At 45.5% G+C, this 12,810-nt stretch overlaps 1 protein-coding gene across 5 annotated transcripts in view; it reads right to left on the minus strand.

Moving 5' to 3' along the window:
* ARHGEF1 (Rho guanine nucleotide exchange factor 1) overlaps positions 1-12,810 on the minus strand; it is a 191,090-nt gene that overhangs the window by 74,696 nt on the left and 103,584 nt on the right. For 4 of the 5 annotated variants that reach the window (XM_040327329.1, XM_040327332.1, XM_040327331.1 and 1 more), the window contains exons 8-11: positions 12,560-12,700; positions 4,974-5,003; positions 2,361-2,463; positions 805-883 (exon numbers count right to left, since the gene is read on the minus strand). In XM_040327329.1, the coding sequence (XP_040183263.1) occupies positions 805-883; positions 2,361-2,463; positions 4,974-5,003; positions 12,560-12,700 (353 nt within the window). Of the gene's footprint in view, positions 1-804; positions 884-2,360; positions 2,464-4,973; positions 5,004-8,016; positions 8,122-12,559; positions 12,701-12,810 lie in introns of those variants that run through there. The other variant, XM_040327334.1, reaches the window with a different exon arrangement.

The raw sequence follows: 12,810 nt of genomic DNA on the forward strand, positions 1-12,810 counted from the left end.
AACGTAAAGGGGATACGTTACGCCGCCGTAATTATTCGTGAATCTGGCCCAGGGTATCTTTCTGTAATAGTCCCCTGACTGCACCAATCCCTCCCCCTGTGCTGTCCACATCCAATTCCCCCGTGGGTGCCCGGGCCCCCCCCTCGCAGTGGCATTGTTCTGCAATCGCTGGCCCGTCGCACCGATCCCTCTGCTGCCTGGGTCCCCCTGTGTGCCAGCCAGCTGCCAGCTTCCCTCTCCCGCTGGCCGTTACAGGTAAACAGGGGGATGGAGAGTGGGGAAAGAGGCCAGTAAAATATGTAAATTTACCGACCCTCCCTTTTCTGAATTGGACACAGTGAGTGGTCGGTACCGATCGCTCCCGTGTTCGTTCATAACTGAAGCACAGTGCTTACTTTACTTCAGTTTATGAATTAACTGGAGACTCCGCCTCTTGTTCATTCATCTTTAGTGCAGCTGAGGCTGCAGAGAAAGGAATTGAAGAAAATGTGTCCTCAATTTCTTTTTCGGTCTCAAAAGGTGAGATGTATCCCCCCCAACAGCATTGTTAAAAAAAAAAAAAATTGTAAAAAAAAATTAAAAATTTGAAAACAAATTGTAATAAAAAAACAAAATGTAAAAAATAATTTAGCAAAAAAAAAATTGTAAAAGAAATAAAATTTAAATTCGAAAACAAATTGACAGCAACCAATCAGCAGCATGCATTCATTTGTTTGTTTAACTTGAAAAATGCTTGCTGGAATCCAGTTGGTTGCGGTCAGCCACACCTGGAATGCACGCGTTTGCTTTCACCCCGGTACTCACTGTGGGGGGTTTCATTGCGGTTCCAGATGCTGAACGGTTTCTTGCTCTTTGGAGGTTCATCTGGCTTCTTAGCAGACACCTGGAGACAGGGAAGGTGAGAATTATGTAATACAAAAGGAAATAAAATGACTAGAATAGACAAAATTAAATATGCCATCTTAAAAAGAACAATACAACAAATATACAAGCAAGTTTTGGTGGCGGCAGCACGTGAGAGCCGACGGACAGATGGCGGGCGCCCTGGACAGGCAAGTGTCCTAATATTAAAAGTGCGCAGCTGCAGTATTTGTAGCTGCTGACTTTTAATATATATATTTTTTTGTGGAACCCCCGCTTTAAAAGTTTTTTTGGTGATAGTTCTCTTCTGGGCCACAGGGGTGCAATTACTGCTTTTGCTGACCTCAAAGAGCTGCTCGAGGCACTGGAAGGATCCCAATATTGTCGGGGATCCACCCGGAAGCCTCATCGGCAGCTGGCTCTACCCGTCTGAGAGCCGAAGCCATCCGCTCCCGCCTGGTGCTCCAGTGAGCGCTGGAGGGGCAGAGCCCTCTGCACAAAGCTGAGAACTGAGTGATCAGTAGGCATGTGATTGTTCAGTTCTTTGGCTTGCGGGGAGACTGTCGCTGCTCGTTTTCCAGCATGACCGTTCAACAGAAGCTGGACGTTAGGATAGTCATCAAACAGACAGCGTTACACATTTAACGAAAGTTGGCCGGTTCCTGCTGAACTGCTACGTGAGTACTGGACTAAGACCCCCTTTCACACTGAGCCACCCATAGCGTCAGCGGTAAAACGCCGCTATTTTTACTGCCGACGCTATGGGCGGATTTGCGGCGCATTTAGTGGGGCGTATTTAACCCCTGCTAGCCAAGCTGTCCCATTGATTTCAATGGGCAGGAGCGGTGGAGGAGCGCGGTAAACACACCGCTTCTTCATCGCTCCAAAGATGCGGCTAGCAGGACTTTTTTACCGTCCTGCTAGCGCAACGCTCCAGTGTGATAGCCCACGGGCTTTCACACTTGAGTGAAGGCAACAGCTGTTTAAGGGCGGTTTGCAGGCGCTATTTTTAAAGCTATAGCGCCTGCAAAACGCTCCAGTGTGAAAAGGGTCTTAGGCATTGTCACCCTAGGATAGGAAGTGAATATAGGAAGAAAAGTAAAAAAAAAAATAATACAGTTACCACATCTAAGGACTGGTAAGCGGCAATATATTACATTTTTGTTCTTATATTTAAATACACTTTAACCACAGGGTCATGAATCGCACCTTAACCACCTCAATGACGCGCCATAGCCGAAAGATGGCCACAGCATGCCTCTCGTGGAGAAGGATCAGTTTTGAGACGAGAACAGTGACCCGTCTACCTGCAGCCCGATCCATCCCAGCACATGTGTTGTCAGTCAGCAATTGCAGGGATCGGTAAGCAGCGGGAGTCTAAAGTACCCACGATCAGATTTTCCGACGGGAATTTAGTCATATTTTTAGTATCGGATTTATATTTAATTGACTTGCATTTTAGTGCGGCGCTGTTCTCGATCATATGAATCGCAACTTACCATTTTCCGGAAAAAGCCACTTTTAGGCTTTTTGCTATCCGCCGCCTTGGTCTTCACCCCGATGTGCTTCATGTAGATGGCGATGGCATGAACAATAGCAGAGCTGCGGAGGGTAAAGTAAAGAACATGCATTTCTAGAAAAATCAACACGTCACACTAAATAAGCTAGTCATAAAACTAGGAACGCCGCTGAGAACTGCTCCTATAAACACTGGCCATAGCACAGCTTGTATAAAACAGAAGAACTGATACACTCTAACCCCCGACCGCCGCACGAACATTTGTCGGCAGAACGGCACGGGCAGGCAAATGGGCGTACATTTACGTCCCTTTAAATTTTCCGCTGTGTGGGCACTGGCGCCCCTGCCGCAAGCTCTGTGACTGTGCCCGCGGGACCCTCGTACTTAATGTCCGCCGGTGTCCCGCGATCGTGTCACGGAGCTGCAAAACGGGGGGGGGGGGGGGTGTCTGTGTAAACAAGGCATCTCCCGGTTCTGCCTTGTGACAGGACACTGATCTACTGCTCCCTGTCATTGGGAGCAGTGATCAGTGTCATGTCACATGTAGCCCTGCCCCCACACAGTTAGAATCACTCCCTAGGACACACTTGACCCCTTCCTCGCCCCCTAGTGGTTAACGCCTTCCCTGCCAGTGTCATTTTACACAGTATCGCTGTATAAATGACAATGGTCACAAAAAAGCGTCAAAAGTGTCCAATGTGTCCGCCACAATGTCGCAGTCACGATAAAAATTACAGATGGCTGCTATTACCAGTAAAAAAAAAAAAATATTAATAAAAATGCCATAAAATGATCCCCTATTTTGTAGACGCTATAACTCCCCCTCTCACCAAATGATTTGGACCAGTGCACAAAACAAGGTCCATAAAGACAGGGATGAGCGAGTTTGGGGTGGAGGAACTTGACTGGCCTGCATAGAGTCCTGACCTCAACCCGATAGAGCACCTTTGGAATGATTTAGAGCGGAGACTGCAAGTCAGGTCTCCTCGTCCAACATCAGTGCCTGACCTCACAAACGCGCTTCTGGAAGAATGGCCAAACATTCCCATAGACACTCCTAATCCTTGTGGACAGCCTTCCCTGAAGAGTTGAAGCCGTTATAGCTGCAAATGGCGGAGCCAACTCAATATTGAACCCTACAGACTAAGACTGGGATGCCATTAAAGTTCATGTGCGTGTAAAGGCAGGCGTACCAATACTTTTTCGAATATAGTGTATATATATATATACACACACACACACACACACACACGCATACATACATATATTTATAGATATCTATCTATCTCCATCTATATATATCTATATATATATATATATATATATATCTATATATATATATATATATATATATATATATATATATATATATATATATATATATATATATATATATATATATATCATCTCTATCTAGATCTCTATCTATCTCATATATATATACAGTACAGACCAAAAGTTTGGACACACCTTCTCATTCAAAGAGTTTTCTTTATTTTCATGACTATGAAAATTGTAGATTCACACTGAAGGCATGAAAACTATGAAGTAACACATGTGGAATTATACAGAACAAAAAAGTGTGAAACAACTGAAAATATATTTCATATTCTAGGTTCTTCCACCTTTTGCAGCAGACACATCTCTAGAACTGGTAAGAGGAGACTGTGTGAATCCGGCCTTCATGGTAGAATATCTGCTAGGAAACCACTGCTAAAGAAAGGCAACAAGCAGAAGAGACTTGTTTGGGATAAAGAACACAAGGGATGGACATTAGACCAGTGGAAATCTGTGCTTTGGTCTGATGAGTCCAAACTTGAGATCTTTGGTTCCAACCCCCGTGTCTTTGTGCGACGCAGAAAAGGTGAACGGATGGACTCTACATGCCTGGTTCCCACTGTGAAGCATGGCGGAGGAGGAGGTGTGATGGTGTGGGGGTGCTTTGCTGGTGACACTGTTGGGGATTTAATCAAAATGAAGGGCATAATGAACCAGCATGGCTACCACAGCATCTTGCAGCGGCATGCTATTCCATCCGGTTTGCGTTTAGTTGGACCATCATTTATTTTTCAACAGGACAATGACCCCAAACACACCTCCAGGCGGGGGAAGGGCTATTTGACCAAGAAGGAGAGTGATGGGGTGCTGCGCCATGTGACTACCTCTTGAAGCTCATCAAGAGAATGCCAAGAGTGTACCAAGCGGTAATCAAAGCAAAAGGTGGCTACTGAAGAACCTAGAATATGAAATATATTTTCAGTTGTTTCACACTTTTTTGTTCTGTGTAATTCCACATGTGTTACTTCATAGTTTTCATGCCTTCAGTGTGAATCTACAATTTTCATAGTCATGAAAATAAAGAAAACTCTTTGAATGAGAAGGGGTGTCCAAACTTTTGGTCTGTACTGTATATATATATATACATACATATATACATAAATGAGGGGGGGGGGGGTACTGCAAGGGTAGATTTTGTCCTGGAGTTCAGCTTTAAATCAGTTAAGCTTTTGCAATATAAAAACAAAAAGGAATTGGTTGTGGTTCTATTGAATTAAAATGTTGGCAACTATACTGGCGAGGCAGTTGGCGTTACCTTTTCTCCTCGTCCGGAGAGATGCTTGGGCTGTTAGGAAAACAAAAAACAAAACAGATACAATTAGAAAAAGGGAAGGTGGAATGGACAGTCATCAGGAGTATATTAACTTTCCAATTGACAAAGCAAAATCAAAGAGAACATGTATTTGGCGATATGCATTGGTTTATGACTCAATACTGACCTCTCGTGTTGGGAAAGAAGTATGACTGGAACAAATCAGTTGGCTAGAACTTTTTATGGCATTAGAATTGCATGAACACTTACAGCTCCAGCAAATAATAAGACACTATACAATACATAGCTCCATTTACATCAATTAATTAGAATTCTAATAAAGTATATGTAAACCCCAACAATGACACTTATTTGCTCCCTTCAGAAAACAAAAGGGTTCCCCCTTACGGGACTCTGATTATTGTAAGTACATTCACCACAACTACTACATCATCATAGTAAAGAGTATAAGATTAGAAAAAGTATGAAAAAAAAATCTATACATTTTATTTTACAAGGATAAAAAATGTTAGCAAAATAAATGGAAACATAGTGGGCTAGATTCAGGTAGGGGCGCACAATCTAACAGTGCTGCAGCGTATTGTATTTACGCTAAACCGCCGCAAGTTACAGGAGCAAGTGCAGTATTCACAAAGCACTTGCTCCATAAGTTGCGGCGGCGTAGCGTAAATGGGGCTGGCGTAAGCGCGCGTAATTCAAATGTGTAAGGGGGGGCGTGTTTTATGTTAATGTGTGTTGACCTGACGTGATTGACATTTTGTACGAACGGCGCATGCGCCGTCCGTGTACAGTAAATATCCCAGTGTGCATTGCTCCAAATGACGTCGCAAGGACGTCATCGGTTTCGACTTGAACGTAAATTACGTCCAGCCCTATTCGCGAACGACTTACGCAAACAACGTAAAAAATTAAAAAATCGAAGCGGTAACGACGTCCATACTTAACATTGAGTGCGCCTCATAGAAGCAGGCACAACGTTACGCCGAAAAAGCCTTACGCAAACGACGTGAAAAACGAACGTACATTTGTGAATCGGCGTATCTAGGTAATTTGCATACTCTCCGCCGAAAATGACGGGAGCGCCACCTAGCGGCCAGCGTGAGAATGCACCCTGAGATACGACGGCGTAAGAGACTTGTGCCAGTCGTATCTTAGGCTAATGTCGGCGTATCTTGCTTTCTGAATACAGAAAGTAGATACGCCGGCGCAGCTTTGAAATTACGCGGCGTATCTATGGATACGCCAGCGTAATTCTTTGCTGAATCCGGGCCAATGTTACATAGTCAGGTTGAAAAAAGACACAAGTCCATCTAGTTCAACCATAAAAATAAATAAAATAAAAAATACCGTACAATCCCATATACCCAATTCTATACCCACAGTTGTGAGGTTGTATAGATGCATGTCCATTGACACAACAAGGCTGTATACTACTGCAGGGTTCCCGACCACCGTGATGGAGAAACAGAGTCCTTGAACCACGCCCAAAGTGTGGTCTGTTAAATATTGAATTTATTTTATTATATATGTTTGAAAAAATACCAGTTGAGCCTACTAAAAATCTAGTGGGCTGATCACGTCCTGTACTGCACTTGTATAGCATTGTTACCAAGTCCCAAGGTTGTTACAACCATGGATCATTCTCTATATTATATAATAGAAAAAATATCAACAAGGAGAGCAGAACCTCAGCAGATGTGCAGACCTTGGAACCCATCGGCGGTGCGTCCATCAAGGGCGCACGGGCACTGCCCCCTCTCTCCTGCCATCACTCTATCACCAATAGATAGATTCATGCATTGCATGAATCTATCTTTGGTCGCCACTGCCACCCACTATTCAGGTGCCCGGCCCCCTTTCAGGCACCGTGATCCTGAATTATAGCAGCAGGTTATATATATATTTTTTTAAGCACCTGATTAGAGCCGTAGGCTCTAATAGGCGTCAAAAAAGGTGAACAGCGAGCGCCATGCTGGGCGCTCGCAGTTCACTCAGCTGTTATTCGCTTTTCTAACACTGAACCGCCTCTCCGCCAATCAGGTGCTTGGGTCTGTTACCTGTCACCTGATTGGCTGAAATGACAGGTGCTGTGACTGGACGCCTATTAGGCGTGCAATAATAGCAGAGGATGGGAAGAGAGGATGGGAGAAGACACAGAGGAGGACACCGCCGCCACCTGGTGCCCCAATGAGACAGGTAAGTTCCGGCCAGGTGGGGGATGCACACTGGCAGCATTTAATGGTCACAGTAGCAGCAATTGATGGGCAGAGTGGCAGCATTTAATGGGCACAGTAGCAGCAATTGATGGGCAGAGTGGCAGCATTTCGATCCACGAAGGTACGCGCGTTCGTCGCATTCTCTTACGTTGTCGCTAGTCGGCTTTTCCCGTCGCAAACTTACGCCTGCTATTTCGTGGCTTAGATTTAGACCAGCCATGTTAAAGTATGGCCGTCGTTCCCGCGTCGAATTTCAAATGTTTTTTTTTTTGCGTAAGACGTCCAGGAATACGAAAGGACGTAACACACGTCGCCGTTCAAAAAACACGTCGGGGCGCCGTAATTTTGCGCAAAGCATGGCGGGAAATTTCCTAACGGAGCATGCGCAGAACGTTCGGCACGGGAACGCGCCTAATTTAAATGGTACACGCCCCATTTGAATTAGGCGGGCTTGCACCAAAAAATTTACGTTACACCGCCGCAAGTTTACAGGCAAGTGCTTTGTGAATCAAGCACTTGCGCTGAAAACTTGCGGCGGTGTAAGGTAAACAAGATACATTACGCCGCAGCGCAGGTACCTGAATCTGGCCCCAAGTTACTAAACCAGAACACGCATGTCAACAAGAATTGGGGACTTGTCTGCATACATGTTTGAGGTTGTAGACTCAAAGCCGCCAGCATTTCTGAAGTAGGTCAGCAATGGCAGCCCCCCCCCCCCCCCATTTCTCTTAGAAAAGCTGGACCTTTTTAAAACAAGACCCTTGTGCCCGTTTTTTTAACCCCAAGCTGATTTGCTACCCAACACTCACCCACAGAAGATCATGTCTAGCATGTGTGAGATTGGTAAAGAAAGTCCCGTTGACCATCGTACAAGAGGCTGCGCAAGTATCTCCAAGTCCACAGACTGTAAGTGGAGACAATAGCCGGAGACTGGGCTTATATACCCCGCCACGCTGCAGCATGATGCAATGTACAGAAACACTCACACACAGATGTTTCATGTTAAAGGCAGGGAACTGGGATTCTGGACACTTCCCAAGAACCGCTTCCTGAGCGTTAACTCTTTGGCAGATGGAAGACCTGGAAGTTCTGTACGGTGCAGCGACTAGTGGGGGAGCCAAGGCAGTGAAAGTGTCACGGGTGGAGGTTTGGTGTGACAAGCGCGGTCCTATTCATGGCGTGGATTCCCAGAGGAGGGGGGGTTAATGTGAGGTTCCAATATTCCCAGCCAGGGATGGTAGACTGGCTGACCGGAGCTAAAAATAGCGGCACATCTGGAGCGCGGAACATGGGAGAGGCAGTATAGATGGTTGCAGAGCACAGAACAAAGAAAGCAATGTACAGAAAGATAAAATAAAAGGTCCATGCATAGTGCAGGAAGGATGATAGGAGCAAAACTAATAAAGATCGCGGCCCAGATTCTCAAAGGGCTTACAACGGCGCAGCGCCATGTCCTAATCTGGGCCGTCGTATCTATGCGACTGATTTTTAGAATCAGTTACGCATAGATATCCATTAGATCCGACAGGCGACTACGTCGCTTTAACTGACAATTGTGCGGTCGTGCGACGTGGCTCCCAAACAAAATTGGCGTCCTTTTTCCCCACAAGTAGAGCTTTTTTTTGGTGGTATTTGATCACCTCTGCGGTTTTTATTTTTTGCGCTATAAACAAAAAAAGAGCGAAAATTTTGAAAAAAAAATTCAATATTTTTTGCTTGTTGCTGTAATGAATAGCCCAATTTAAAAAAAAAAAAAAATCAATCTAGGCCGATACATATTCCTCTACATATTTTTGGTAAAAAAAAAAAAAACGCAATAAGCGACTGGTTTGCGCAAAAGTCATATAGCCAGATTCAGAAAGACGTGCCTAATGTTAGGCAGGCGTAGCACATCTCATATACGCTACACTCCTGTAATTTAGAGAGGCAAGTGCTGTATTCACAAAGCACTTGCGTCCTAAGTTACGGCGGCGTAGCGTAAATGTGCCGGCGTAAGCGCGCCCAATTCAAATTGTGAAGAGGTGGGCGTGTTTTATGTAAATAAAGCATGACCCCACGTAAATGACGTTTTTAACGAACGGCGCATGTGCCATCCGTGGACCTAACCCAGTGCGCATGCTCCAAATTACGCCGCAAAGACCTATTGGTTTCGATGTGAACGTAAATTAGGCCCAGCCCCATTCACGGACGACTTACGCAAACTACGTAAAAATTAAAAAATTCTACGCGCTTCCGACGTCCATACTTAACATTGGCTGCGCCATCTTTTTGGTGGAATATCTTTAGGCCTGAAAACGCCTTACGTAAACGGCGTATCTTTACTGCGACGGGCAAGCGTACGTTCGTGAATAGGCGTATCTCGCTGATTTACGCATTTTAGGCGTAAATCAGCGTACACGCCCCTAGCGGCCGGCGTAAATAGACAGCTAAGATACGACGGCACAGCTAGATTTAAGTGTATCTCAATTTGAGAATACACTTAAATATACGACGACGCAGATTCAGAGTTACGACGGCGTATCTACTAATACGTAACACTACCTGAATCTGGCTAATAAGTGCCTACAAAATAGGGGACAGAATTATTATTTTTTATTTTATTTTTTTTACTAGTAATGGCGGCGATCTGCGATTTTTATTGGGACTGCGACATTATGGCGGACATATCGGACACTTTTGACACTATTCACATTTATACTGCGATCAGTGCTATAAATATGCACCAATTACTGTATAAATGTGATTGGCAGGGAAGGGGTTAACACTAGGGGGGTGAGGAAGGGGTAAAATGTGTGCCCTGCATAGTGTTTCTAACTGTGGGGGAAGGGGAGGTGACCGATCTGTGTCCCTATGTACAAGGGACACAGATCGATCTCCTCTCTCCCTGACAGGAAGTGGATCTATGTGTTTACACACACAGATCCACGTCCTTGTCCGTGTAACCGCCGATCGCGGGTGCCTGGCGAACATCGCGGCCGCCAGGCACGCGCATCGGCATCTCAGTGATGCGGCGGGCACGCGCACGCTGCCGTCGGCGGCGCTCGCGCGCCCCCCAGTGGCTGGAGGCCGAATATAGACGGCCTCCCGGCAATTGGCATCCACACTGCGTACGACTTTATACGGCCGTCAGGAAGTGGTTAAACTTGGCATCAAATACCTCCGGTCAGGAAAGAGGCAAGTACAATCAAAGGGAATTACCTGCCTTTTTTCCACTGGAAATAGTTATTTTATCCATTTTGTCCGTTTTATCCTTCTATTCATCCAGAGACATCAATGGGGATGGCGAAACCAGCAAATACTCTTTTTCAGTAGAGAGGGGAAAGCCTAGAACCTCTATGAGGGGTACTTTTTTTCAGTAGAGAGGGGAAAGCCTAGAACCTCTATGAGGGGTAATCAGAGTAATAAAGATCTAAACAGATTTTTGAATTCTTCCCAACTTCTAAAGAAAAACAAAAGTTTTGTCTGGCTTGAATTTCTTTTCTCACGTAAGTGTCCTCTTTAATCACTGATCCGAGGTATTTAAAGCTCCGAAAGCGTTCATAATTGGCTTCATTGAAGTGAGCAGTTCTGTCTTTCCCATCACTTCACTTTCCAGATGAAAAGTTCTATTTGGTTTTGGCACCCTTCACCCACCCAGTCCACCTCTCCCTCGTTCTAGTCTTATATGGCTTTCCTCGAGATCGGGGGAGCAGATCAGTGCTGTCGGCATATGGAAGGTTCTTTGTTGTCTGATTAACAAACGTTCCAGAGAATACATCTCAGCAGGGCTTTGTTTCCCTCAGAAAAAAAATCAACCATGATGCCCAGGGCGCGTACACACGACCGTTTTTCATAATGAGAAAAATTGAATTTTTTAGATTGGTCGTGAAAACCGGTCGTGTGTATGCTCCCTAGCATTTTTCACGTTGTTCTTTTTCTCATTGCGAAAATCGCACGTGTGTACGTGGAATTAGGGTGGCGGGGGCCCCTGGGCTTGAGTCACTTTCGAGCCCCCACATGGGACCTTTTCGCGCCCAAAAAGTTTTCTTTTAAGCGCGCCAATCTGATACCGTTTGTCCGCCATTACATCACTGTCTAATGCAGACAGGTTTTCTCAACGGCAGTAAACGAGGCATTACGTAACTGCAAAAAACAATACCAATCAGCAAACCTCAGGATGACTGACATTTAATTTAGCTAATTAAATTACGCGTATATACTCGAGTATAAGCCGACCCGAATATAAGCAGAGGCACCTAATTTTACCACAAAAAAATGGTAAAACGTATTAACTCGAGTATTAACCTTATGGTGTCCATCTGCATGCCTCACTGTGTCCATGTGCACGCCTCACTGTGCCCATGCCTCACTGTGCCCATGTGCACGCCTCTCTGTGCCCATGCCTCACTGTGCCCATGACTAGACTTACGTTTAACATGGGAGTCTATGGAAGGGGTGCCCGGCTTTGAAAAATTGGTGCTCCCCGGCCGTAGGTCCTCCAGACAGCAAACTTTGCACACTTGTATAGGAGTGCAGGGGGCTGTGTAATGTAAATGTAACAACAGGTGTGCAGGGGGCTGTGTAATGTAAAGGTAACAAGAGGTGCAGGGGGCTGTGTAATGTAAAGGGAACAAGAGGTGTGCGGGGGCTGTGTAATGTAAAGGGAACAAGAGGTGTGCGGGGGCTGTGTAATGTAAAGGGAACAAGAGGTGTGCGGGGGCTGTGTAATGTAAAGGGAACAAGAGGTGTGCAGGGGCTGTGTAATGTAAAGGGAACAAGAGGTGTGCGGGGGCTGTGTAATGTAAAGGGAACAAGAGGTGCAGGGGGCTGTGTAATGTAAAGGGAACAAGAGGTGCAGGGGGCTGTGTAATGTAAAGGGAACAAGAGGTGCAGGGGGCTGTGTAATGTAAAGGGAACAAGAGGTGCAGGGGGCTGTGTAATGTAAAGGAGTCCAGAGGTGCAGGGGGCTGGGCAATGAAAAAGGAACAATAGGTGCAGGGGGATGTGTAATGTAAAGGGAACAAGAGGTGCAGGGGGCTGTGTAATGTAAAGGGAACAAGAGGTGCAGGGGGATGTGTAATGTAAAGGGAACAAGAGGTGCAGGGGGCTGTGTAATGTAAAGGGAACAAGAGGTGCAGGGGGCTGTGTAATGTAAAGGGAACAAGAGGTGCAGGGGGCTGTGTAATGTAAAGGGAACCAGCGGTGCAGGGGCTGTGTAATGTAAAGGGAACAAGAGGTGCAGGGGGCTGTGTACCACATCTCATGATTGGTAACTGCAGTATATATTACAGTTTTAGTTTTGGGTTTATTACCACTTTTAACCCTCCGAAATATACCACCCCCCCTCAGCACTCCAGTTTTATGTATACTCACTGCATATCATCCAGCTTGACCAGTAGGCGCTCTGCCAGCTGTTTCTCTTTGGATTGTAGGATGTATTTATCATTGGTCCGATAAGACTCCAGTTCTTTAAGTTCAGTCTCGCCGGGAGTCATGCCCAATACCCGCTTAGCCCTGAGGAAAACAGACAAAGAGGGGCATTCAATAAATTCTTATATATCACAGTAAATAATGCGGGAATACAAAAGACCAACCAATATTGAACATCTACGTGACCTTATGTA

The sequence above is a fragment of the Rana temporaria genome, chromosome 10, assembly GCF_905171775.1.
Source record: "Rana temporaria chromosome 10, aRanTem1.1, whole genome shotgun sequence".
Classification (NCBI taxonomy): Eukaryota; Metazoa; Chordata; class Amphibia; order Anura; family Ranidae; genus Rana; species Rana temporaria.